Source organism: Aplidium turbinatum, chromosome 1, assembly GCF_918807975.1.
Source record: "Aplidium turbinatum chromosome 1, kaAplTurb1.1, whole genome shotgun sequence".
In the NCBI taxonomy this organism is placed as follows: Eukaryota; Metazoa; Chordata; class Ascidiacea; order Aplousobranchia; family Polyclinidae; genus Aplidium; species Aplidium turbinatum.
The window spans coordinates 37,882,058-37,906,677 of NC_137472.1; the positions used below are offsets into that span (position 1 = coordinate 37,882,058).

General features: G+C 37.7%; 1 protein-coding gene and 1 pseudogene across 1 annotated transcript in view; both read right to left on the bottom strand.

The window, feature by feature from the left end:
* LOC145777743 (uncharacterized) overlaps positions 1–15,987 on the bottom strand; it is a 33,402-nt gene extending 17,415 nt beyond the window's left edge. Inside the window, exons 1-11 of the mRNA XM_082589191.1 lie at positions 15,646–15,987; positions 15,307–15,463; positions 14,889–14,916; positions 9,792–9,894; positions 6,065–6,157; positions 5,668–5,731; positions 5,198–5,296; positions 4,004–4,147; positions 3,418–3,632; positions 2,093–2,245; positions 1,464–1,550 (exon numbers count right to left, since the gene is read on the bottom strand). Of these exons, the coding sequence (XP_082445317.1) occupies positions 1,464–1,550; positions 2,093–2,245; positions 3,418–3,632; positions 4,004–4,147; positions 5,198–5,296; positions 5,668–5,731; positions 6,065–6,157; positions 9,792–9,894; positions 14,889–14,916; positions 15,307–15,463; positions 15,646–15,972 (1,470 nt within the window). The 5' untranslated portion in view covers positions 15,973–15,987. The remainder of the gene's footprint in view (positions 1–1,463; positions 1,551–2,092; positions 2,246–3,417; positions 3,633–4,003; positions 4,148–5,197; positions 5,297–5,667; positions 5,732–6,064; positions 6,158–9,791; positions 9,895–14,888; positions 14,917–15,306; positions 15,464–15,645) is intronic.
* Positions 15,988–16,043: 56 nt separating this feature from the next.
* Positions 16,044–20,702, bottom strand: LOC145777754 (myosin regulatory light chain 12A pseudogene; annotated as a pseudogene).
* Positions 20,703–24,620: the final 3,918 nt, after the last annotated feature.

Below are 24,620 nucleotides of genomic sequence, written 5' to 3' on the forward strand. Positions count from 1 at the left end.
AGAAGATCAAAGACAAAATAAATTGACCAATTGAAGAAAGCATGCTTGGTGAGTTTTTCGTGCGGAGGACGTGCCACGTCGACTTGCAAAATTATTTTCATGGCGAGTTATAAAATGCTGAAACGATCAAATCCGAAGAATCGAAGAAAATAAAATTTTAATCAATTGTTTTGTTTTTATGTTTTCGCGCCTTCGCACACTTTAAGTTTGTAAATCAACAACTCAAGAAATCTTGCCGCTTTGATTGATGGGTCCAGCTACTGTTTTGTAAAAAATAAAAACTTTCTGTCTCTCATTCCAAAATACTAAATTGCGTTATCACAAGTTGTTGCAGCAACTACAAAAACATATAATCCCGGTGTTACCGAGCAACGCTACGCCCATTTATCTCTAACCCGACATAAAGATTATGTTGATCAAAGCAAATACTACAGGACAGGAACAAACAGGTCATTCATTAACACTTTGCAAATATTAGAAATATATGAACATCTAGAATTCCTGTCTTGGGGCTTCAACTTGTTTCCGTCGTTAACACCGCAGCCAGACATTATGCCAGCCAATGAAAAATAATTCATATTGGATCAAAAGATATCAAAAAGTACAACGATCAAAACTTTATAAGAAATTGATTAGATATGTTTTCGGTGGCTTCTGAAAATTCATGTGATGCAAAATTTTGATTACGTAAATGGTGCATATCCAATAGAACTTGTCGGTATAATGAAACTTAATTTAAAATAATGAGACGTGTGTGACGAAGGAAAATCAATGAGCATGCAATGCCAAATTATGATTCGTTCGGTAAAGTCAAATCAGTGTGAAACAACATTCACCCCAAACCCAGATAAAACTGTATAAAGAGTTTCGTTACAAAAATGACCATAACTTTGCAAACAGAAATTTGAAGCGGCAATTGCACAGTGCGAATTCTCTTGACAAGCGATATCCCAATTCCGACATCGGTGTGCTATAAGTCAAATACTTAAGTCTTAACATGCGGAAGTGAAGATTGAAACAAGGTGCAGGATTGATTGCAAGGCTTGCAAGTGGAAATAGACTAAAGAAGGCAAAGGCGTTTACAAACCTGTTCCAGTATAAACATAGTGTGATTGAAGAGTTGCTGCAGCTTTTCGTTGGTCATGTTGATGCAAAGCTGCTCAAAACTGTTTACCTGGTTTGTGGCATATGTGTGGGTGGGTGTCGTGGTTTACGTTCGTTTATTTTTATCAGTGAAGTGAGTTTAGTCAAGGTGCCAGTGGTGACAGTTATATTATGTTAGACAGAATGAGGCAGTTTTATCAATGACGTCAGTGCAGTGCGTTGTCGAGTCCGAAGAAAACCATGAAAATACAAAAAATAGATATCTTAATTAATCGATGGAACAAATGATGCCCCAGGACCCACGCAACCCACACGACGAGGGAGCGATACGTCACTGACGGGGCTTAGACTTAAATTACCTGCTCCAGTATAAACATAGTATGGTTGAACAACTGTTGGAGCTTTTCGTTGGTGTAGTTGATACAAAGTTGCTCGAAGCTATTAAGCTGCGATTCAAAAACACCTCAATAGGTTAATCAGTGTTCAGCTATGAATAAAAAAAATTTTATCATCAACTTTAACAGTGAATTATACAGCGTTAACTGCATTTTAAAAACATAACTATTTCACATAGAAGAGTAGCCAATACCAAATAGTATGCTAAAAATAGTTTAAAAATGAAACTCAAAGTTGTTTTTCTATGTACTGCAGAAGTAGGCAACCTTCTTTGCTGTAAAACCGTTCGTCAAAGAACGGAACTGTCAGTAAAAGTAAGAAAAATAAAACAAAAAAGATAATAATTGTCGATCCCCTGTAAATCACAACTCGGTTCAAACCATCTATGAAAAGGATAATTTAAGTTTTTTGTAAAGAATAGGAGCAAATGTTTCACAGCCAGCAAATGTTGCCCTTTTCACATCATTTCTACGTAGCTAGAGTTTAAAATGATGTAAAAAAGCACCTTTGCCAGCAGTGATTGCCGACCCCAACATCGCAAGAGAACATTGAAAACAAGAAAGCACTGAAAGCGATAACATTCACATCAAACCTGGAAGATTTCAAACCCAGCAATGTCGAGAATTCCAATGAAGTTCGTTCCTTGTCGTGTGGTGCGGTTGAGCGATCGGTTGATGCGGTCAACGATCCATCGGAACATCCGCTCATACATCGCCTTCGCCAAAGCTTCAACAGCGAAGTCAACCTAAACAAGGCGCGGTGTTGTTGAACAAAAGATCTCCGTCTAAAAACTACTTTCTCCGGTATAGGAAATGTAAATCTGGGCTTGTGGGTTTCCGACTAAACGAAGCAAACTAGTCTTCGAATGCCGATTGACCGAACAACCCAGACAGCAAAATCCTTCATTTTTACATTTTTTCAAAGTCTACAGACAGTTTACAGTTTCAACGTTCTGTAGACGTTGAAATAATGTAAAAATGATGGACTTTGCTGTCTGGCAAAGCGGTTAAATGAAATTTTCCAGAACATTTGTAAGAGCAGATGATGCAGTGACATTATGTCGTAATCCCAGAAACGACTGGTCGGATTGTACCAGCAAAAGTAAGGAGCTTTAAAGTTGATAGAAAGTTTAACACAAAGTTCACAAGAGCTGAACACTGTTTTTCTCACAATTACATTTCTTCAGTGTGTAATCAAAATAAGTTAGTCTGCAAGAGATCTTGCTTGGCTCATGATTTTTATTCTCGAAAGAATCACAAGTAGCCCATACAAACTCGGTAAAAAATGCGCTTTTCACATCGTATCAACGTCGTTAGACGTTAAAACGATGTGAAAAGAGCGTTTGTTTGTGTTAAGAATGGTGTACATAACCACTAACCAGTGAAAAAAATTTCATAAACAAACCAAACTATCGGACGTGGTACTCAACCTCAGAGGATATGACTTCAGACACGAACTCACGATCTTTCAATGCAGATAAATGGCTTTTTAGCAAACGCAAACCTGTGATGCTTAAACCGAAAAACGTGTCACGCCTAGCTTCGCCCAGAAGCCAGATACGTTTAATCAATGTCAACATAAGAAGATCGAATTAACATGAAAGAGTATCGTGAGCTAAACATCATTACACATCCACTATCATGCAAGGGCAAGAAGGTACACGGCTGCAGCTAACCAATACATTATGTTGGCGTTTGGCAATGATGTTCATCGGCAGACAGGATTTTGACTTCTGCGAATTCCAAGTTTAAAATACACTAGTTGTATGCAAAACAAACGTGCAACGGGTGAGGTCTTTCCAATAAAATGAACCAGAAGCTTATTCAAGTCAAGAACAAATCTCTATTAAAAAAGCTACATGATAAGAAAACCAGCCTTGACTTGGTTTTGTAACAGAATGTGAAAATTAAAACTGACCTGCGCTTTCGTTTGTGCCTTGTTGACAAAATCCCTTCCGACTTTAATTTTGGGCTTGAGAAGAGCCTTGGTGAAGTCGACCACGTTGACGCTGAGCAACTGGCAAATCCTCTGCGCCACCGTGTTGTCAGGGAGGATCGCTTGGTCCGATGATCTCTCCTTCTTAAACTCCATGTTGCCGAAAGAAAGAACCGCACTTACAACCTTCAGCATTGCTGAAAAGTATTGGAGAGTCCTATGTAACCTGATTTTTCATAGATAACTAACGCCTTGTGCTGATAAGAGTTTCCAACTATCTTCAATGTTGTTACAAGCCAAACTGATTACAGGATACCAACGATTCAATTGGGTCCAAGTTGTTTTCTAATACTTCAAGCGAGAGTGCCCTGTGCCCTAAGAATTGATCTTTCCTTTGTAACCGCAAGCTAAGATGATATCAGATGATTAAGATCATCATAGTATCATAACAACACAGCGAAGATCAATGACCAACTGAATAAAATCCATGCTAGACTACAATTTATTGTACATCAACCGCCTTACCGTACCCATTTATCATCAACACGTAAAAACTACAGCCCCATACATTTGACATCTCCGTGTGTTATGGTCATGATCTCCATGGCACGAAGAGTCTCTTGGAAGACGTCGGTATCGCTGGAACCGGCAACAGTCTGCATCCCGTTCGATATGAAGCGATAATACTTGATGTCTTGCAGAAGAAGCTCCTCTGTAAATAATCCAGGATGTTTGAAATGAAACACAACTTTGAGTATAAATGCCCAGAAATGATGAGATGAATTTTGCAGTCAAAAACTATAACTACTGTCACTGTACTGTAAGTTGCATTTACAATGATGCGCTGCATGGTGACTTTTATATTACATCTGTTTCAATCTGGGTTGTAAAAAACCCAAGTTTTTTTTAAGAAAATCCAGCCTGTCCGGATTTTTATGGGCAAAAACGGGATTTTTGTGAAAAAAAAACGGGTTTTAAGGGCAAAAATGAGTTTTATGACGTAAAAATAACCGAAAAAAAACTTTTTGCGGAATTTGTTTTATTATTTATCATGCGATATGCATTCACGTAAAAAAAACCAAGCTCCTAGAGGCAGTGAGTTGCTGGTTGCCAAACCTGCTAAATGTAACAAGAACTTGATTCAAACATATACATTTTTTTTTCTAGCAATAGTTGCAACAAAATTAATGCTAGAAAAGATAACAATCCCGATGAACACCCAAACTTTGCAGTATATATTTGATAAGTTATTGGAAATAAAACTTTTGAGAAAAAGCTTTGTTCTATCACAGGTGTTGCCATAAGTTTTTGTTAAACAACTTAAAAGTTTTCTATTGGAGCAGAATACCTCATTTGGCAACACAAAGTTTGTAGAAATAGCCATGTCCTTTTTAAAAAACCCGAGTTTTTTTTTTATAAATAACCCAGCCCACCCGGGTGGCTACCCGGGCAGCTATCTACTACAAGCCTGGCTTTAACTGTATTTGCATCATGATATCAGAATGATGTTCGTTAAGCACTTTGTATTGTACAATGTCAAACAAGCTGTAAGATTGTTTAGATGAATGATTTCCTTCACTCAGTCTATCTACACGGTTGCACTGAAGAGGACTGAAGGTTGAAACGGTGTACCATTGTCAGCAGTTATCGCATATGATTATATGTAATGTCAGATTGTCTGTACATACACAACACTAGTAGCCCAGGTTATCAAAATTGTAAACCACCAAAATATATCAAGAATAAGATTTCACTGTCTTACGTTTAAGTTGATCATTGGCGCCAGTGAGCAGCTGGTAGAAAATATGAAAGGTTCGTTCTCCCCCGGCTTGCTGGTGGACCCTGGCCTTCTCCAAAAGATCTAGCATTCCAACGAATGGGTCAGGAAAATACACGTTAGTTTGACTACAATTTAAATTAGCGTACTGTTGAAAGATTTGAAAATTAAATCCACTTCATGATGCAGAAAGTCGTCCGGCACTTAATTATCATCTTTGATACAGTTCTGGGATCATGTTTGTTCTTGGTGCTAACGTGTGGCTGTGGAACTAAGATCAAAACGTTCAAGATACCAAAAGTTGCACGTAATTTACACAGCCGCATTTTCTACTTTGCAACCTGCAAAACAGCATAATCTTAGAGCGTTTCAAAGTTTTTTTTTCCACCCAATGAAGCTGATATAGTTCGTTCACAATCACAACGAATTAACTAAGAGTTTCCAAGAAAGGATACAAGTTTCAATGTTTGCTCCAGATATGTATCCTGAAGTATCGAAATTGATTCGGATAAATTTTCCCTGAATAGAAAAACTTAAGTCAGTTGATAGGAAATAAGCCTTAAAATTAAAACAAACGATAGAAAATAATACATCACAAAATTACTAAAAAGAAAACACAGTTGGATTACCCAAAAACTTTTTCTCCGAACTTCAAAACCAGTTAGTTTTGTAGGCTTTACAGTTTTACTCATGGACATTGATTTTACAAGCAGAAAATAGAAATATGATTCGAGTTTTAATTTTAAATGTACAATTGTACACTGTACAGTAGTGAAATAAAAAATCGTGTCATAGTCCAAATATACTTCAAGAACTTCAGAAATATCAAAGCTTAAATATATAGAAACTTACAAATCTTGACGAGTTGTCATTCTTGACAGTCTTGGCATTTCCAAAAGCTTCAAGGATTGGATTAGCTTGAAGAAGCTGTTGCTCTAACTCGCCCTAAATTTCAAGAAAAAAATCGAAGTTACAGTAATGAGACCACTGGTCTTAGTGTAAAGGCATAAAACAAAAACAAAAAAAAACTTTACAAACACAATCTTAAGCTGCCGCTAGCGCCAATTAAGTCTCATTTACATGGAGTGATGTAAAGAATTTTTCCCGAACAATGGGATTAACTATTTTCTTTGCAACAGATAAGTCAATTAGATTTCAATGGTTAGTCGTACACCCTTAATTTTTTTTTGCCAAGATTTTTACAGCTTGGATGATTTAGTACATATATAATATTGCATGAGTGTGACAGGCACAAATACTTTCTACCTCAGTTGACGTAAACACTAAACAGAACCTTAAGGGAACAGAGTGATATGTTCAACATAAAACTAGTCATGCATCCCCGATGTAAATAAGCTAATCAAAATGTTTAAGTATAGCGTGGCATGCCGTTATGAAGTGAACATTGATTGGAAAGCATACCCATACGTTTTCGACAGCAAATCAGGCTGCCTGATGATTACACCAAAAGATACAGTATATAATAAAGCAACTACCATATTCCTTCGAGTGGTGTCAATGCATAAACATTAAACAGTAGACCTCGTATAGAACGGTGAAGGCAAGATCAATGGAAGTAAAATCGGTTTATTCAAAATGGAAAGCTTGCTAACCCATTTCAAATGAAGAAGTCCAAATATGGTATGTTTCTTTAATAACTTTAAAATTTTGTCAGGTGTTGCTAAGCAACGTGTTTCAATTTACAGCACCAATTTCTTATGTACGAGGTCTACTGTAGGCTACTATCATAGCCACTACAATAGTCAATGACGCAGCTGGGGATAAACCTGCAATTTCGCTTGGTCATTAATTACAATTAGGTTGCAATAGTACTATGATATATAACGGACACGAGCTCAACCGAAAGTAACTAAAAAAAAAAAAATAAAAATAAAAAGATAATGATCAGGCATGGAGGCATGAGCAAGTTAAAACATTGTCGACAACCGTGTCTTGCTAATTCTTTTAAGCTGATCACCATAATGAAAAATAAATTTGTGTATTATAAGGCTGTGTTCCGGTGACTTCGTGTACGACGTATCTTTCTAGCTGAAGCATTATTTTTCACTAACTAGGAATCACATAACTTTTTCTCGCTGTACTCACAACATAAAGTTTGATGCTTTAATGAGGTTTTTGTCTGCTTGAATTTTTACTTCAGCACTGGGTTATGTGGTCAGATCTTGCTTCAGTTTTTTTTTCAATGTTTTAACACATTGCACATGAAGTAATGAAATAAGAGCTATTCAAGCTAGCATACCAGAAATCGGTAAAGGTATATCAGTCCAGCAATTCAGTCATTATTTGCATTGATTCAAAGTCTGCAGATGTTGAATCAATGTAAAAAATGCCGGATTTGCTGTTTGGATACAAACCATTTAGTAAACTACCAGCGATAACTAAACATTATAGTGGTTAATTGCTTGGCTTCAATAAAATATCAATTTGGCAGATAAAATGACTTTATGGTAATGGCTGAAACATGCGCAGGGGCAAGGCAAGTACTTACGTGAGCGACGTTCTATACAACAACATAATGTTTATACTCGTTCTTCAGTAATTTAAAAGACGTATTAGGTTTAAATGACAAGTACAGTTTCAGATACAAAAGAAAGCTCGTTTTATGTGCACTAATTAAAAATTACCTTGTATCCTGTTATTTTCTAAGGACACATGATTTACCTTTCTAACAGAGGATAAGTCATGCAAGGATGTTGTACAAAAGTGACAACACAGACAAAGAACGTTGATAGAAAACTATCCCAGACAGCAAAATCCGTCATTTTGACATTGATTCAGACGTAGAATCAATGTCAAATAACGGATTTTGCTGTCTGGGATGTAGACCATTTGGTGGCTCATTCACAAAAAAGCATCATGAAAGTTGAAACATATATACATATATATCTCAACAAAAAGCAATGAGAGGGAAACTGTGATTAGACACCATGAACACTTCATACATACGACACATTGTTTCGTCTACAATTCAATGAGAACACGTGATCATTTCACTCACGCTGAAGGAAAGACATTTTTGCCGCTTTCTGCGTTTCTTTCTTTGCGAAAATATGTCATAATGCAAGGTGCCTTTGTATGCTATGTCGGGATCTTTCTGCTGTGAAGAAGCAAGACAGAAAAAGAAACAAGTAAAGAATAGAAAGAAAGGTACAATGCGACAGTGAGAATAGGAAGTGTGACGTAATTTTTTTTTCCAGAAATGAAAATAGAAAATATATATATCATATTTAAGAGTAAAATGTGAAAACATTAACTCTGGTACTCACAAAGTCACAAGATCAAAGCAAAGATAACTTCATTCACTTATTGCAACAGTTGCTCAGGCAATCGGTATATTCCACAAAGGCTTCTATAGATTTGTTTAAAGTTTCACGGAAGATCAAGGAAAATCAAAAGAACCGCCCAGGCGCCCAATCATGGTTCCGTTGATGACACAGAACCACAAACCCAAAAGCTTTGCACGAAATTGCATCGCATGGAGATGATGACCCGTTGGCCACACATCAAAACGTTGTTAACCAATGATCGTTTGCAAACATGAATTTAACTAGATCTTTTGTCACACGCTAGAAACGTGTGGATATTTATTTGATATCTAACGAGTGGAAATGCAGTTTGTGTAAAAAATAGATCACAATCATGCTTTTTTCATTCCCACGAATAAAAAATAACAATAATTACACAAATCAATCATATTTTAGATCAATCAAAAATCATATTGTTACTTTCAGACTTGATTCAAAAATTAACATGTTTGAATTAAACACTAACCATTGTTGATGGGTAGTGGGAAGGGTTTGATTAACCATGTACAAAAGAAAGTCTATCTTTCTAGTGACACTTGTAAACAGAAAACTGAGCACCAAATTATGGTTGTAATTAAATACTTGCCTGCTTCATTTCCTAAAAAAATACAGTAACTTCAGAAGTTAAACACAAGAGCAAAACCACGATTATTATGAAGAGATTCACGAACACATGGCAACGGCAGAAGTAAGAAAGTACTTTGTGACGTCCTGCGATCGATCAATGATGTTGTCATTTACAAAGACGCAAGAAGAGTTTCCTACATTCTGTTGGGTTGGAAATAAATATTCATACAGACAGTACATGAAGATCAAAGCTATTCTTCTTCAGCGTGTTACGTAACCGCATAAAGTCAGCAGTTGGATGCTTAATTAGATAAGGACTGGGAGCGTCTGCACGATGCGCGGAAGGAAGTTGGTTTGACACTCATCGAGAACACAAGGTAAATACAAATATTGGCTGCCTTGCCTTCTGGTCAACTTGTGTATTTTCATACCGAGCTCAAGCAAACAAGCATGGGTACCAGGGAATAAAAAAAGAGATAAACCGCATCAGTGTGTATTGTGTACCACTGCCACCACGTGAAAACCAACATCACATCAGCGCAAAACAATCGGAGGGTGTTTAAGCAGTATATAAAAAATAGTTGAAATGTTCGTTCGAGTGAACAAAGTAAAACTGTAGATTTTACTCATACCGTGTCTAAATGAGGCTTAGAAACTGTGAATAGGGTAAATCGGTAGTTACTTACTGGTGTTCCGTGGGTCTTCGTGCCTTTTGGAGATGCAGCTACGTGAGCCAAGAACTGAATAACTTTTTTGGTATTTTCTGTCTTCCCCGCACCAGACTCGCCACTGCAATCACAAGCATTGTTATTCTGTGTCTTTCTCAAGTTATATACAGAAGACGCTGGGAACCGAAAGAAAGTTAATTGGAATCATACTACGCTGGAGTTGAGCATGGAGTTGACCCGGAGTTTGCCTGATTTTCAGAAAATGGAGTGGATTCGGAGTTTGGTTCAGCAACTTTGCATTTCAGTTAAATCAAATAAGTCTCGTAGGCTATAGTTTTGTTTGTAGTGAAAACAATAAAACTGTCCCCACAATTTTTACCTGGCGGTTATGCTTATAAGTATGCGCCCCTGAAAATATTTACGTGCTACCAAAGTTGACAAAAATTTTTGCACCCAACCTATTTCGTGGTATATGAATTGGTTAGTACTGTACCACGTTTATTCATAATTCAATTTTGGAGTGGAGTAGATTCGGAGTCTAAACTCTAAACTGATGACATTTTGTCGTAGTCGGATTAGAGTGGAGTCTGGTTTCATGTAGGAGTGGAGTCGGTCTCAAAAATCACACTCCGATCAACACTGCTACGCGCATCGGTCGCGCACTTGAAACAAAATCGAACAAAAAATCTATACATTCTTGAACATAAAACGTCCTGTGTAACTGCCAGGTTTCATTACGTTTAATTATGTTGCAACGGCATAAATCGTGTAAAACGTAGCAAACAAACAAATTTCGGAATGTCAACTTTGAATTGAAGCAGAATACATGCGATGCCAAAACACGCAATTACTTTCGTTTTTTTTACTGCCTACGACGTTATAAACTACTTTATCATTAAAGTTTAAACCTTTTTGATAATATATTTACTCAATTCAGTTTCCAGGGAAAAAATACCACCAGTCCACCTATCCTACAATATGCGGCACAATACGTCAACAAATAGCTAATGAGACAAGGTCTTAGAAGGTTTAAAATCGTCGTTTAAGTAACAAATATGATTGTCAATGATACGACTACGCACAGTAGTTACTAGAATGTTATTGAATTCATGCAGGTGTAATAAAAACGCAAGCTAAAGGAACGGATAGAAAACGAGCAGAAACGCAGAAAAAAAAATGCAAAAAATCTTGAAGACAGTGACACTCCATGTTACAAATCATTGTAATCGCGCAATGGAGGAAGGAAATCACCTTAACACATCATCACTATCCAACAATAAAAACAAGAATAAAACAGAAAGATAAGCACAAAATATAATAGCTTGAATGGACACACTGTGTTGCATTTTGCAAAGTGCAACCTAGAAAGCACGATATATCCACTCGAAAGCTTCAGATACTCAGTAGTATTCAATCGTTCAGGACATTGAATCAATATAAAAGAATGGATTTTGCAACGGTGAAATGAAAAGAATACATTAGACAACCAAACCGCGACTGGCCGATGCGGCGATAGCAAGAAGGCTGAAACCCAAGTAAACAGCGACCAACGCAACATGCTAAACATAGTTGAGAAGGAGCGATCTTCCTGGCGTCAGCTCTACCTGACGACTCACTAGAACAGCGAGCATTGTGTTTCGCTAACCATACCGGTGTAGCCTCCTCACTAGCCATCAAGACATGCTAAACATAGTAAATCGTTCGTAAAACATATCAAAGAAGGTCGATAAGACAAAAGAGTGTAGATTGAACTCATAAAGTCAAACTTGTTTCAAATTCAAAAGAGTGGCTTAGCGAACTCGAAACTGAAGTGCTCTTGATAGAATTGCCTCACACAGCGACCAGCAGAGCGCGAAAAGGCAACACCCAATCGTGAGCCACTTTGGTCTATCCAAAGTAACAAGAGCCCAGCAAGCTCGGCGCTGAAAAAAGGCAGCCAACCGCGTGCCATATATGGAAGCTGAAGGTGCAAGCAATCGTGGTTGGCATAAGCTGGCTTGTAACGTAAGCACTTGCAGTAAACATCAGAAATGCGCACAGCATAAAGTAACTACACAAATTAAGCAGAAGTTATCACATATTAAAAACCACAACAGTGTACGTTTGGAAATGAAGTAGTTGCCTTACTGGGGTGGCCAACACGTCGATCGACCGGTCGAATCAACTGGTCAATCGCGTCGGATTTTGTGCTGATTTAACAAGATTCAAAATAGCGCGTTTAAAAAAATAGTTGAATTTGTCTCATACCCGTTCAAGGTGGATTTAAATCTGTCTACTATTTTTCACAAAACCAGTGAAGTAGTTTAATTAGAAAAAGGTGCAATTTGGAAATGTTGTCATTGAAAGCTGATGTGGTTCTCAAGGCCCGGGCGTCCAAAAATGATTTCTGAAGATTTGCTGTTGATGCAAAATCTTGCAGTATCAAAAAATGTGCGGAATACCACCACCCGTATTTTGGTTCAACTTATTCATGTGAATCTGCATTTTTATTTATGAACGAAATCAAAACAACAAACTGTGCTAACCGACGGCCACTTGGACGATTGCTTAAAACTATGTAACGGAATAGGCTTACACGCTTGACTGCGACAAGCTGGTGAACAACAGGATGACTCAAACATCAACATCAGCAGAAATTTGAAGTAAATTCAATCGTGGAACATTCTTTTCGTGTTTTATTTTAAGGAGTAAGTTAATTGAAACATGAATATGCTGCTCAGTGCTGAAGATGGTAATATGTGATAAACGTACCGTAAACCCATTTACAGTATAGATGTCACAGGAAAAAAGTTGCTTAGTAACTGCATCACCGACTGATCGATCGCTGGTTAATTAAGAAAATTTCTAGTCGATCACAATCCATAAAAAGTAGGCCATCCCTGCATCGAGACATGATAAAATCACATAAAAAAAAAACGCAGAAAAGCAACATTCAAGGTAATACCTGCCATACTTCGTGAACATATATTTTATCACAAAGAAATTTTCAAACATGAAATACACACACGCTTGATGGAACCGCAGCCAGAACTCTGTCGTGGTGTGACTGTACTTTTCTTAGTTTAAATTTTGTATTTCTCCAAGGTTGAAACGGCGGTAGGTAGTCCCAAAACATTTGTCAACTTCAAAAAAGTCAAAACACTGAGACGAGTAGCCTACTTGATGGTTACACCCAGGAAACGGCCAGTGCATCACGCACGAATCACATTCGAGATGAAACTGTAAGATCAATTTTGATGAAACCTAAATGATCTGTGTGGTTCGTGCAGTGAATATGGCACTGGACGTAATCTGTTGCTTCATTATCAAACCGCAAGACACTTTAGCGTGACATGTAACACCAAATAAAGACTTCCTTGCATTCTTTATGTGGTGACGTCATCATAAACAAACTTTTGCAAGTGTGTGCGGCTAAGTTGCCGAACAAATACTTGAGAAATTTATTTTGCCTACGAATAGCGTAAAATATAAACGCCATTCACAAGACAAATCGTAAAAAACGAAGTAAGTTCATTTGTCCACCTAGCGTAAGTACTTCTTCACAATTTTTTCAATGTCTCCACGCGTTATAAGAATATAATGTTTGCTGGCTAAGTAGTGAATGGAAAATTAATCTCTCAATGAGACGCTACCATTCAAAAATGGTCTTGCACACGTAATCGATGAAAAGTCTAATATATATCTAATATATTATCTAAAAGTAAAATATATCCTAGCCTGCCTGCAGATCAGTTGTTTTCACATTGATTTATTGTCTATAGAGGTGGGGATAAGACCCGTTTTGCTGAATCTAGCGAGTAAGAAAAGATCTTCCAGTTACAAAGTATGTGTTTTCAGAACATTTGAAACGTCCAGGTTTACGGAGTTGACCGATAAGCTTGGAAGAAAGTACCCAAGGCAAAGCCACGGTGGGAGTGACTTGCTGAACAACTTCACTGTCCGTAAGTCCAACAACCAACATAATATTAGCATTGGGCAACGCAGGCCAGACACCACTAGAGGGAAACAGATGACAGTTTAGCATCACGCTTTTCGAAACACGTCTCATATTGGTGGTATCATGCAGAGGCATATCAATACTTTGTGACTGTAGATTCGATGCTTTGAAATGAATAAGATACTCCTTCCGCTGACGTCATATCCGGGAGTTGCAGTGGCCTTCCTGGACCACATATTTACCGTGGCTGTTAAACAAAATTTTTTTTTTCTGCAGCCATGATAAAGTTTTTACTGCAATTTGACACGCATAAGATCCCAGAGTGACTGAATGTCACTGATCATCAATAAAAAATGCGTCAAAGTCGTCTGTTAGCCTCGTGCCTGAGATTGCTTACTATTCAATCAGGCTGGGCAATTTGTAAACCATCAGGGCTAAATACATGATTCTGATTATTTGCTATAACATATTGTTCAATTTTTACCAGCAAAGTTTAAGTAAAACGCTAAATCAGCGTGATAAAGACAAATTTTGCTGAATGGATTGGTAGAAACCGCTTAGCCACAGGTCAACGAAAGCATATTATGCTATTGTTGATATCTAATGACAGAGCCACTCCCCACGCGTGGTGCTTACATTATAAAGCTATTTTTACGCAAACTGCTGTAGCAGGCAACAAGCAAACAAGAGATATGCATGACGCAAAGGACAAAGATACCGCTAATGATATCGCCATATGCAGTGTATGACGGTCGACGGAGAGGATTGGTGTGAAAGCGGTAATATACGACAAAAACAACGACAGCTGACCTTTTTGAACCGTTGGAAAGAGCCACTTTTGCTGGCTGGGGAAGTAGACCTACGTCATGCGGATAAACGCAAAATTTTTCGGGCTTAGAAGTGAAACTAAAACCTTAATGTCAAAATTGGTAACAATGATAATACAGAAAGTTAACTACTAACACAGCTTTAGCAATAATTTTTTATGATTCAACAGCTAATAAAAAGCTTAACAATGCAATTAATGCAAGTATTATAAATAATTAATGTGCATTGTGCATAAGGTCGGCGATTTAAGTGCTTCCATGCTGCGCAGTGGCCACACTGCGCAAAACAATAAAGCTCGGCAATCAACTGGACGACAACACACCAACATGCCCATTGTTTGCTCTACTCACGTGCAAAGAATAGATTGGTCTTCGCGGTCTGAAAAACATATAAAATGCTTGCAATGTAATGTAATCAACAAAGTGCCTTTCATTCAAGTAACGATACTTTAATCAGAAACCTAGCAAACATGAACACGTGGATCATTAAGTTCATGTTCTAAAATATATCATAATGAAATCCTGAGATGAAACTGACAAATCTAAATTAACTAATAAACAGCAAACATTTTTGCTACGCACATTAGGTAGGCTACTGCATTACTGTAATACACATAATACGCAAGGTACAACCTGCAGTACAACAATAATAATAATCTTAAAATATGAAACATTCTTGCTTTACATCGAAAATTTTAGATGGAAAAGAATTATAATAACGCTTCTTAATCTTTGTCACAGGTAATTTAAAAGCCAGTCCCATATTTACCTTGCAACATGCTTCTGTAGGCTGTATCAGTGATAGCATACACATGTGGTGGCATTTCATGACGTTTCTTCCCCTTGTACATCTCAATCACTTTTTCAGTGTAGATGGGATAGAACTTGTATGGGTTCACAACAACGCAAAATAATCCAGAGTAGGTCTACAAGTTTCAAAAAGTAAAATTACTTAAAAGTATTTCATGAACAAAAATCAATCATTGTCTGCCAAGTCGCCCAATTGACATGAAGACACGTTGAGCGAATATTGTGCATCAAATGACAGTGACATTACATTATATCCAGAGACAGCAAGTAGCAACTCGTGTAAATTTGTCAAACTTACGTAAATAAGGCCAGAGTAGTAACGATCTTTAAGATTGTGTAACACAGAGGCTTCGTTGAGGCAAGTCATGTCTGCCATGTCCTCAACTTTTGTGAACTTTGGTGGATTCATTTTTTGAACATCGTTTTTACTGAAGGTTGCTTTCTTGCCGCTATCGGATAATTGCACAATGACTTCGTCACCCTTATCACTTTTCAAGCTGGCTGATTCAAAACCATGCTCTTTTGATGGGACCCAGACAAGCCTTTTCTGTGTCCAATCAGCTTGCCTTGCAGGGTCATTGATGAGCTTCTTATCAACAATCAGGTATTGCATTTCCTTGTCCATCTCTCTTGTTCAGTATAAGCAACTCAGCTAAAAACAAACTTTTTATAGAATTGCATACATTAAACCACCTCCTGTAATACCAAAATCAATACTATAATCATTAATCAATAAAACTATTTCAACTTTGAACATTTCAACTTTTAACAACCTTTGCTTTGTTGTTATGCTACGAATAGAGAAGAGTTTTCATATATGCAATAAGTTGGCAGTAGCAATCTAAAACGTTCAACAAGGCAGTAAATGAAAAAAAAAATATATATATATGTTAGGGTGTGACAGCCGCCCCAACCTTTTTAGAATTTGCCTACCTTTTTTTGGTGGTGAGGTTTTACCTGTATAAGATTCCTGTAAAGTTTCAAAAAAATTGGTCAAGGTTTAGAGGTGGCCCGTGGCCACTGAAGTTTTTGGGGGGTGAGCGATGTATTTTTAGGGGTGCTTTTGCTATATCTCGGCTCCTAGACATGATAGAAGGTCGTTCTATAGCTCAATCGATGCAGAATAAGCAAATTTGTATTAGACTTGTGAAGAAACTATTTGCCTAAAATGTTTAGTTTTTGAGTTATTTGAGAAAAACCCGTTTTTTGCACAAATTTTGTGAAAAATTGTTACATATGAATTGAATATTTTATCAATTTCACCTTTTTTTCTTCTTAGGAACACCTGGAGAAGTATAGAAGCTGTAACTCTTCAAAGTTTAAACCTAAGTTACCTCATGTTTTGTTTTGTTAGAAGCATAGAAACTGAACACTAACATTGTGTTTACTGTTAAGGCAATTTTTATGGTGGTAAGTGCTAATTTATATTACATGCTGTCACAGTTTAAAGATCATCATCATCAACCAATTTTGATTATACAGGCTATGAATTAATCCTCATGTCGAGGGTGTGGCCTGTCTGTCGAGAACGAAGTCTTCCCCTCCACACCTCATTTATTGGGTTGACAGAGTTCATGTTCAGGGCTACAAGGTCATGTTTTACAAGTTCTTTCCAAGAAAGTTTTGGTCTACCTTGACCCCGCTGTGCTGCGATGTTAACACATCTGACCTGTGAGATCCAGCTTGAGCTGCGCTCAACGAGACCAAGCCATCTCAGTCTGCCTAATTGGAGGACTTCACTGATGTCTTTTATTTTGAGCTTTGATAGAAGTGTCCCAAACTGGATGTTGTCTTCAGGCTTGACTAGGCGAGTCCATCTTACCATCAGAGCGATGGCCAGCAGATATGAGGATCAAGAAGGGGATGATTGTGAAGATCTGCTATGAAGCCCTAGCACAGGGATTTGTGATGGATGATTATGAGGAGCTAGTCAAACTAGTGCTTTTGCATCTTGGTGAGGGAACTGAGACCTTTGGAGGTTTTCTACATCCGGGTGCTTGTCACCACGCCAGATGGATGGCCGAGATTTTATACTGTATCAAGATCGTTCTTCTCACTAAAGTTATTACTAGAGATCTTCCTGCAGGTTTTATATGTTCAAAGCAACAGCTAAAGAAAATCCAAAAATTTGTTCAGCTTGTTGTATATTCCTATGTGCCATGGTGGCTAACCACTTTTGTGTCAACTTCTGCTCCTTGCAACGCACCTAGACCTTATCAACGTCAACGAGTATGAATAAATCGAAAGCAGTATGGCCAAAGCAGCTCTTAAAGCTCTAAAGGGGCACATGTGATGTCTTAGTGAAGAACTTATCCCCCTTACCCTTTTCGATAGCAGTGTGTCTGACGGGACAAAGCAGAAAATTGTTCAAAAGCTGACAAGCTTCGAAGATCCTGGACATTCTTTGAAAAGAGAAGGAAGTGATTTTGGCAAACCCTCCTTTCCTTCCATTGCTACAAAACCAACAGATGACTTGAGCTCCTTTGTTGGAGAAGATTCTTGGAGCTTCTTCAGAATCTTGAGGATTGACACGACCTTTTTAAGTGTTGGTGTTGTCGATTGGTGCCAGAACGGCAGCTACTGTGAAGCAAAAAAACGGGTTTCAAATCTTTGTGTTGTTAATGATGCAGCAGAAAGGGGTGTCAAACTGTGCCAAGACTTTATAGACACTACTAAGACAGAAGTTTCATTTCAAAATATTCTTCAAGTAGTTGAGAACAGCAGAAATTCTATGCCCAATCAGCGTAAACAATACTTACATCCATCTCGGTGTTGGTTTCTTACATTGTGATTTTTATCATCGCTGTTCCTTGCTCTCAAATGTATTTTGTGATTTTGTTTAACATTAACTAAACATGTGAATTCATCATTTCATTGATTTTCCATGTATTTTAACCCAAGAAGAAAAGGTGCTAAGAACATTTTTCTCACAAATATGCAAAAAACAGGTTTTTCTCAAATAACTCAAAAACTAACCATTTTAGACTGAACATTTGTTCACAAGTTTGATATAAACTTGCCTATACTGCATCGATTGAGCTATAGCATGACCTTCTATCATGTCTACGAGCTGAGATATAGCAAAAACGCCCCTAAAAATGCATCGCCCACCCCCAAAAACTTTAGTGGCCACGGGCCACCTCTAAACCTTGACCAATTTTTTTGAAACTTTACAGGAATCTTATACAGGTAAAACCTCACCACTAAAAAAAAGGTAGGCTCTGTGAAACCAAGTTTTAAAAATCATGGGGCGGCTGTCACACCCTAATATATGTATATTGTATATATATATTGCACAGGTTGTTTTATTGTTAACCAATTTATCATTAATCCAAGCAAGCAAAGTAAATCCTTTGGAAATTGACTCAATTCTCATAATAAAGACTAATTTTGCTACCTAGAATTAACTAGAAAAAACTACGGTATTAAAAACATGTTTGGTAACTTTTGTAACATGCAGAGAAATCAAAGATAGCAGTGACTTTGAATTACAGTAGTTCTGATATAAAACACAGTTATTTTTATTCCACTGCCAAATCTGAAAATATTCATCAGTTTAACAATCATTATATCAAACCTCTAATTTACTATATAGCATTAGTGGAGTAGGTTACTCAAGTTGACAAAATCCCACATATGAAACATGCGAATATCATCAGAGAAGAGTTTTCACTGGGTAAGCTAGAACCATACAACAATACAGGTAATTTGTCCCTTCAATGCATTTTTTAATAAGATCCATTGCTTTATAACTACAACTTTAAACTTTGTAACATACACAATTACATGTGAAAATGATTATACTGTAGATAAGATATATATGTGTATATAGTTTATAAAGGCTAAATACCAGTAAAATACAATTTTTATGTCAGTTATGTACAAGTGAACACTCTATTTGTCCCGTGTTTGATGGGATGAAACTTAAACAAAAAATTAACAAAACAATGGCAAGTTTTGTTATATCAAAAACTGGGGTTATAAAAGACTTGATTAAATATATACTGTGAAATGTGCAGCAATTTTAACTTTTCATAAAGTTGTCAACGGTTTCCAGTGTTGTACGCGTCACTGAAATAATTTGACGGCGTCAGCGTCAGCGCGAATTGCCTAAAAACATTAAAATAAAGTGACATTAAAGTAAAATTAAAGTAAAGTGAAAAATAAAGTGACGGCGCTAGCCTCAGCGTCAACAAAAAGTTGACGCCGTCAAATGACGCCGTCAAATTGACGGCGTCAACGTACAACACTGACGGTTTCATACAAAATACTGGTACAAAAACACTAACAACAAAAATTTACTTTATAAGGCAATCATTGTATTGGCTTATATCAACATGAAACATGCAGCAAATTTGACATTTAAAAAAATAGTCATCAGGTTCTCGCAAAGTAGTGCTACTAAAAAACTTTTAACAACAAAAACTTCACTTTTTAAAGCAATTTCTATATCAATCAGTATGATATCCCGAAAAATAGATGATTGGCTGTAAAAGCATGCTACTTTATTACTTTACTGAGAACAAGATAAGATTACATTGTTATTGACCAAGTTTTGTCAGCTGGTAAGCAATCAGCAAGAAACAAGTGTAGCTAGAATTTACTAAACATGTGATAAACTAGCTATATAATGCATTCAGTTACAAACCATGAAGTTGTTTTGCCTGTTACGTTAGCAACTATTGAAGCAACACCTCAACAAGTGAATACACAAGGCTTACTATTTTGAAAGCACAGCATTGGCAATATTCTTAACAATTTGTGTAGAATACTAGGCCTATGCAAATTTGTTACATATCATCTTTCTCTTTTGCTCCATGCTTAAGAATTCGGGTAAACTCTACATAGTCAAAATCTCCAGTTTTAGTATTTATGGGTGCTTCTCTGAACATCTCATCAACTTGTTCTTCTTTGTATCGATCTCCCATGGTGGTAAGCAGTTCACGAAGATAATCTTCATTGATTTTTCCTGTACCTTCCTCATCAAAACATGCAAATGCATTCTTAATAACTTCTTCTGGATCAGTGCCATTCAACTTTTCTCCGAACATAGTCAAAAACATTGTGAAGTTAATAGGACCGTGTGCTTCAGAGCACATTCCATCAACATATTTGTCAGTTCCTTCCTTTCCCAATGATGCCAACATATCTTTTAAATCTTCATGGTCAATAAAACCATCTCGATTCTGATCAATCATATTGAAAGCTTCTTTAAATTCCTGAATTTGAGCTTGATCAAACATGGCAAAGACATTTGAAGTTGCTCGCTGAGCTCGCTTCTTAGTTGTCTTTTTTGTTCGTCTACTGGACATTATGCTTTGTTATTTTCAAATTTTAAGTTTGTAAAAAAATCAAGATCCTATAAAATAAATATTATCAAATAAAAACATTCAACCATGCAAACAAATACAAACAGCTTTTCAAAAAGATTCATTAAAGCTGATTTTCAGGTATGGCAAAATGATATAAAAGCATAATTAGACTGAACTCATGATAAATTTATCGAAACTTCTTTTCCGAATGTAAAGATATTGCAATTATCTTTTAAAAATTGTGCATGTAAAGTTGTAGAACAAATAAAAAATAATTCTACAGTAACGACTATTTAATTAGCATTACACAACATCTCTAAACGTCAAACCAATGCAAAAAATGGCTTTCTGTCTGGCTTATGCACCACTAGTTACAGTAGCATTCAAGATAAACTTTTACCTACTGCACACTAACTGACTGAATAATGAGTGGACTGTTGTTGTGATATGTAATGGGTACATGCATTTTTCACAACCAACATGTTTATAAATTGTAATTCCAGCATCTTTGATGAAATCAATATATGAACAACAACCAAGTAGGGGGCAACTTTTGTTGCAGCATTTCCTAGAATACTACAATGATGAAACTTTTAACATACCATGTTGGTTGGTTGGTTGGTTGGTTTTGAATCTTTATCCTCGGACTGACAAAGCCTTGATAGGTTATTCCTGGTACTTGTTCGCATACTTGTAGAGGCACTTGACGCAGGGCCGGTTACCGAGATTGGCAGAGTGAAGTTTTTCCGATTGTTGAAGTCTTGTTGCCGAGAAATTATTCCATTCACTAGGTGCCGCTGAATGGAGAGCAGTCCTGAAATGCGTTGCTCAAACGCACACCCCGAGAGTCGAACCAGCGCCGTGTGATCTTGAGCCCGGCGCGTAACCACTGAGCTATCGGGGCGGACATGTTAAAACTCCCTCATCCATAATTAAATGTGCATAATAGAGCTAAAAAAATAGCTGTGGGCAAAACAATACTAAAAAAGACTACTTTTAACAATGCTTTAGCACATGTCTTTGCAAACCACATTAGCCATTATACAGTAGGCTACAATTAATATAAGCATTAGAATAAAAATTATGACCAATAATTTCCAGCTAGTTCATGATTTCTGGACAAAATTTTACCATTTCAGGGTACTCTAGAATTCCTAAAACTCAGCATCTGGTGACATAACCACCACAAATCATCAAACATCATGGCAAGCAAAATACAAACATATTTGCCCACAGCATCAGTTCTAATGCTAAATCTGCAAAAACTGTGTGCTACCGCACATACGTTTTATAGCCTTTCCTCAGCCTACCCTGAGGCGTTTTACGTTTTGAATCGAACGGAGTTATTTTTGAGATTGAAAGTAATGCTGCAGTGATTGCTTTGCTTTGATGATTGCCCAGATTCCCAGAACAGTAACAATAACAAACAACAAGCCCACAAAATATTTAAAAAAGTGTTGCCAGAAACAACTAAATGAATTTCGCCAAAGCCCCTTCAAGAATTCCTATTCGCAGTTTGATTTCACTAGCCTTTTTCCATCATGAGCAGTCGTGTTAATGCTTTTTCTCCAACTTCATTGTGATCATCAAAAAAATGAAAAATGTCTTCTCCCTCTAAAACGCTGGTCTTTCCAGGTTTTCCGTCCAGGGAGGAACATTGCAACCGTCTTAAATCATTGTTCAATTCAGCAGAGTAGGCTACTGTGCACCTGTTTGGTGCTGCAGTGTTCACTACCATAACATCGGCATTGCCATAAACAGCGCCCTGCGCACAGTGACCGGACACCTGCGTCGCATACCATTGGACAATCTCCCCATTCTCTCTGGTATCCAACCTGCTGAGCTTCGTCGTGAAGAAGTCTCTCTGTCTCTCGGTCGACGAGCACTGGAGCCTAAACATCTTCTTCACCACAAGATCTCTGCTCCCTCAAACGAGCACCCCCGTCGACCAAAATCAAGACACCCATTCGTGCCAGCCGCTCAACTTCTGATCAACAAAGCTGAGGAACAATCAATCAATCAATGTTTTATTTGTCAGTAACAGGAACATAGGTAGGCTACATGTTTGAAATATGCAATATACACAGTACAATAGTTACAACAAGACATCTCTGTGGCTACTTGGGCGGAACATAAATGGAATTCTGAATGGAAGTCAGTTTATCTCCGACATCGACGCACGCCCCATTGGCCTGACACTACAAAGACAGGCATGGGTGCTCCTCAACCGTCTTCGTACGGGCGTCGGGCTTGTCCGCTCAACCATGCATCAATGGGGAATGGCCTCTTCCCTCTCCTGTGAATGTGGTGCCGAGGAATTATCGCAGACCACATCATCAATGACTATACCATCTTCAAGCCACCTAACTGAGTGCAAGGTCTCGCGTCATGGATGATGAAATCAAGGACCGGCTGCTCCCTAATAGCCTTCCAGTGTATTTCGATGGTCAATGCAGGGGCGCCGGAAGCGGGGGGGCAGGGGGGGCGGCCGCCCCCCCTGCCCTCAATTTTTTTGCAGATGGAGGGGCAGGGGGGGCAAAGGTGCCCTTTTAAATTTATGTAAGCTACTGCACATTTTGCAATATAACAATTTCTGCTATTCGCTTTTAGCCTAATTATAATCATTCATTTTTGCCTCAAAATAATATATACGGCACAAAATTTTGCAACACAGTACAGGCCTTAAAACTCGTTTTTTTTTCGGCAGCCATCGTGGTCTACCGGGAGCTCCTTCTCGGCGGCCAAATCTGCGTGCTTGCAGGCCAAAATACAAAATAAAAATAACGATAGCACAAGTAGCCTAAATAGAATTAAACTTGAAACAATGCAAAAATGATCACTCAGCCTTGTTGAAGTCTGGGCCTGGGCGACGTCCTACAATAGAATTGTTGCACCACGCAATAAGTGCTTTATCGGGATTGTAATCCAATACAGCGGGACCATCTAACGACACTCGCATGAGTGTCTCCAATGTGGCTAACTTTAAAGAAGTTCGCCACTCCCCTAGAATTCTCTTTAGCAACGAAAAATAACGTTCGACATGTGTTGACGATGACGGCAAGGTAATAAAATAAGTATTTCAATGATGTGAAGGACATTACTAAAAGAAGCAAAATTTTTGCAAAATATGATCAAAAAATGTTTTCTATGCGGATGTCAACTAACCTAGTTCTCCTTTCTAACTAACCTAGTTCTCCTTTTTAATGTCCGACAACATCGAATCGACATAAAAACGACAATATTGCCAGCCGATGCAAATTAGCACTTTGGATTAAGACTTTGTTAAAATAAACGTCGGGAATTACAAACAAGACTTACAGCGCTGGTGATCGCAGATGGATATATTCCATCAATAACAAATATTCCTGCACAATGCAACAGTGGCGATTATGACGCGCTGACCTAATTTTGCGTCACTCTTTGATACTACATATTCTCGACAGTTAATCCACGATCATTCTATTGCAAAATTAAATAATTGGCTAGAAGAGACGGCGGCCAAACTTGGCCAATTGAGGAGGTAGCACCGGCGGTCATTCAAGCGCTACTTAGCGGCCATGGCCGCAGGCTGCTTTAAGGCTCAACAGTAGGTGACATCATTATAACATAACATGATGCCCTTCTTTGTATACTGGACACTTGTAGGCTATCATTACTCAATACATAGTGAGCTGATAGATTAGCGTTGTCGCTATATCTTATCTTACAACTTGAAAAAAAATTGGCCTTTTAGTAAACAAAAGTGCCCTTTTTTCGTAATCTTGCCCCCCCAGTCAAAAATCGTTCCGGCGCCCCTGGGTCAATGTAAAACTGGCTTTCTGGAAATCTATCGAGACGAGAACCACAATCGTTCGACGGAAAGAAGAATTGGAACAGTGAAAGGACTGATAAATGATAAAATTAGAGATGATCCTACCCTACTTGCCCTCTCTGATTTACGTGCTTATTTGTGCAACATGGA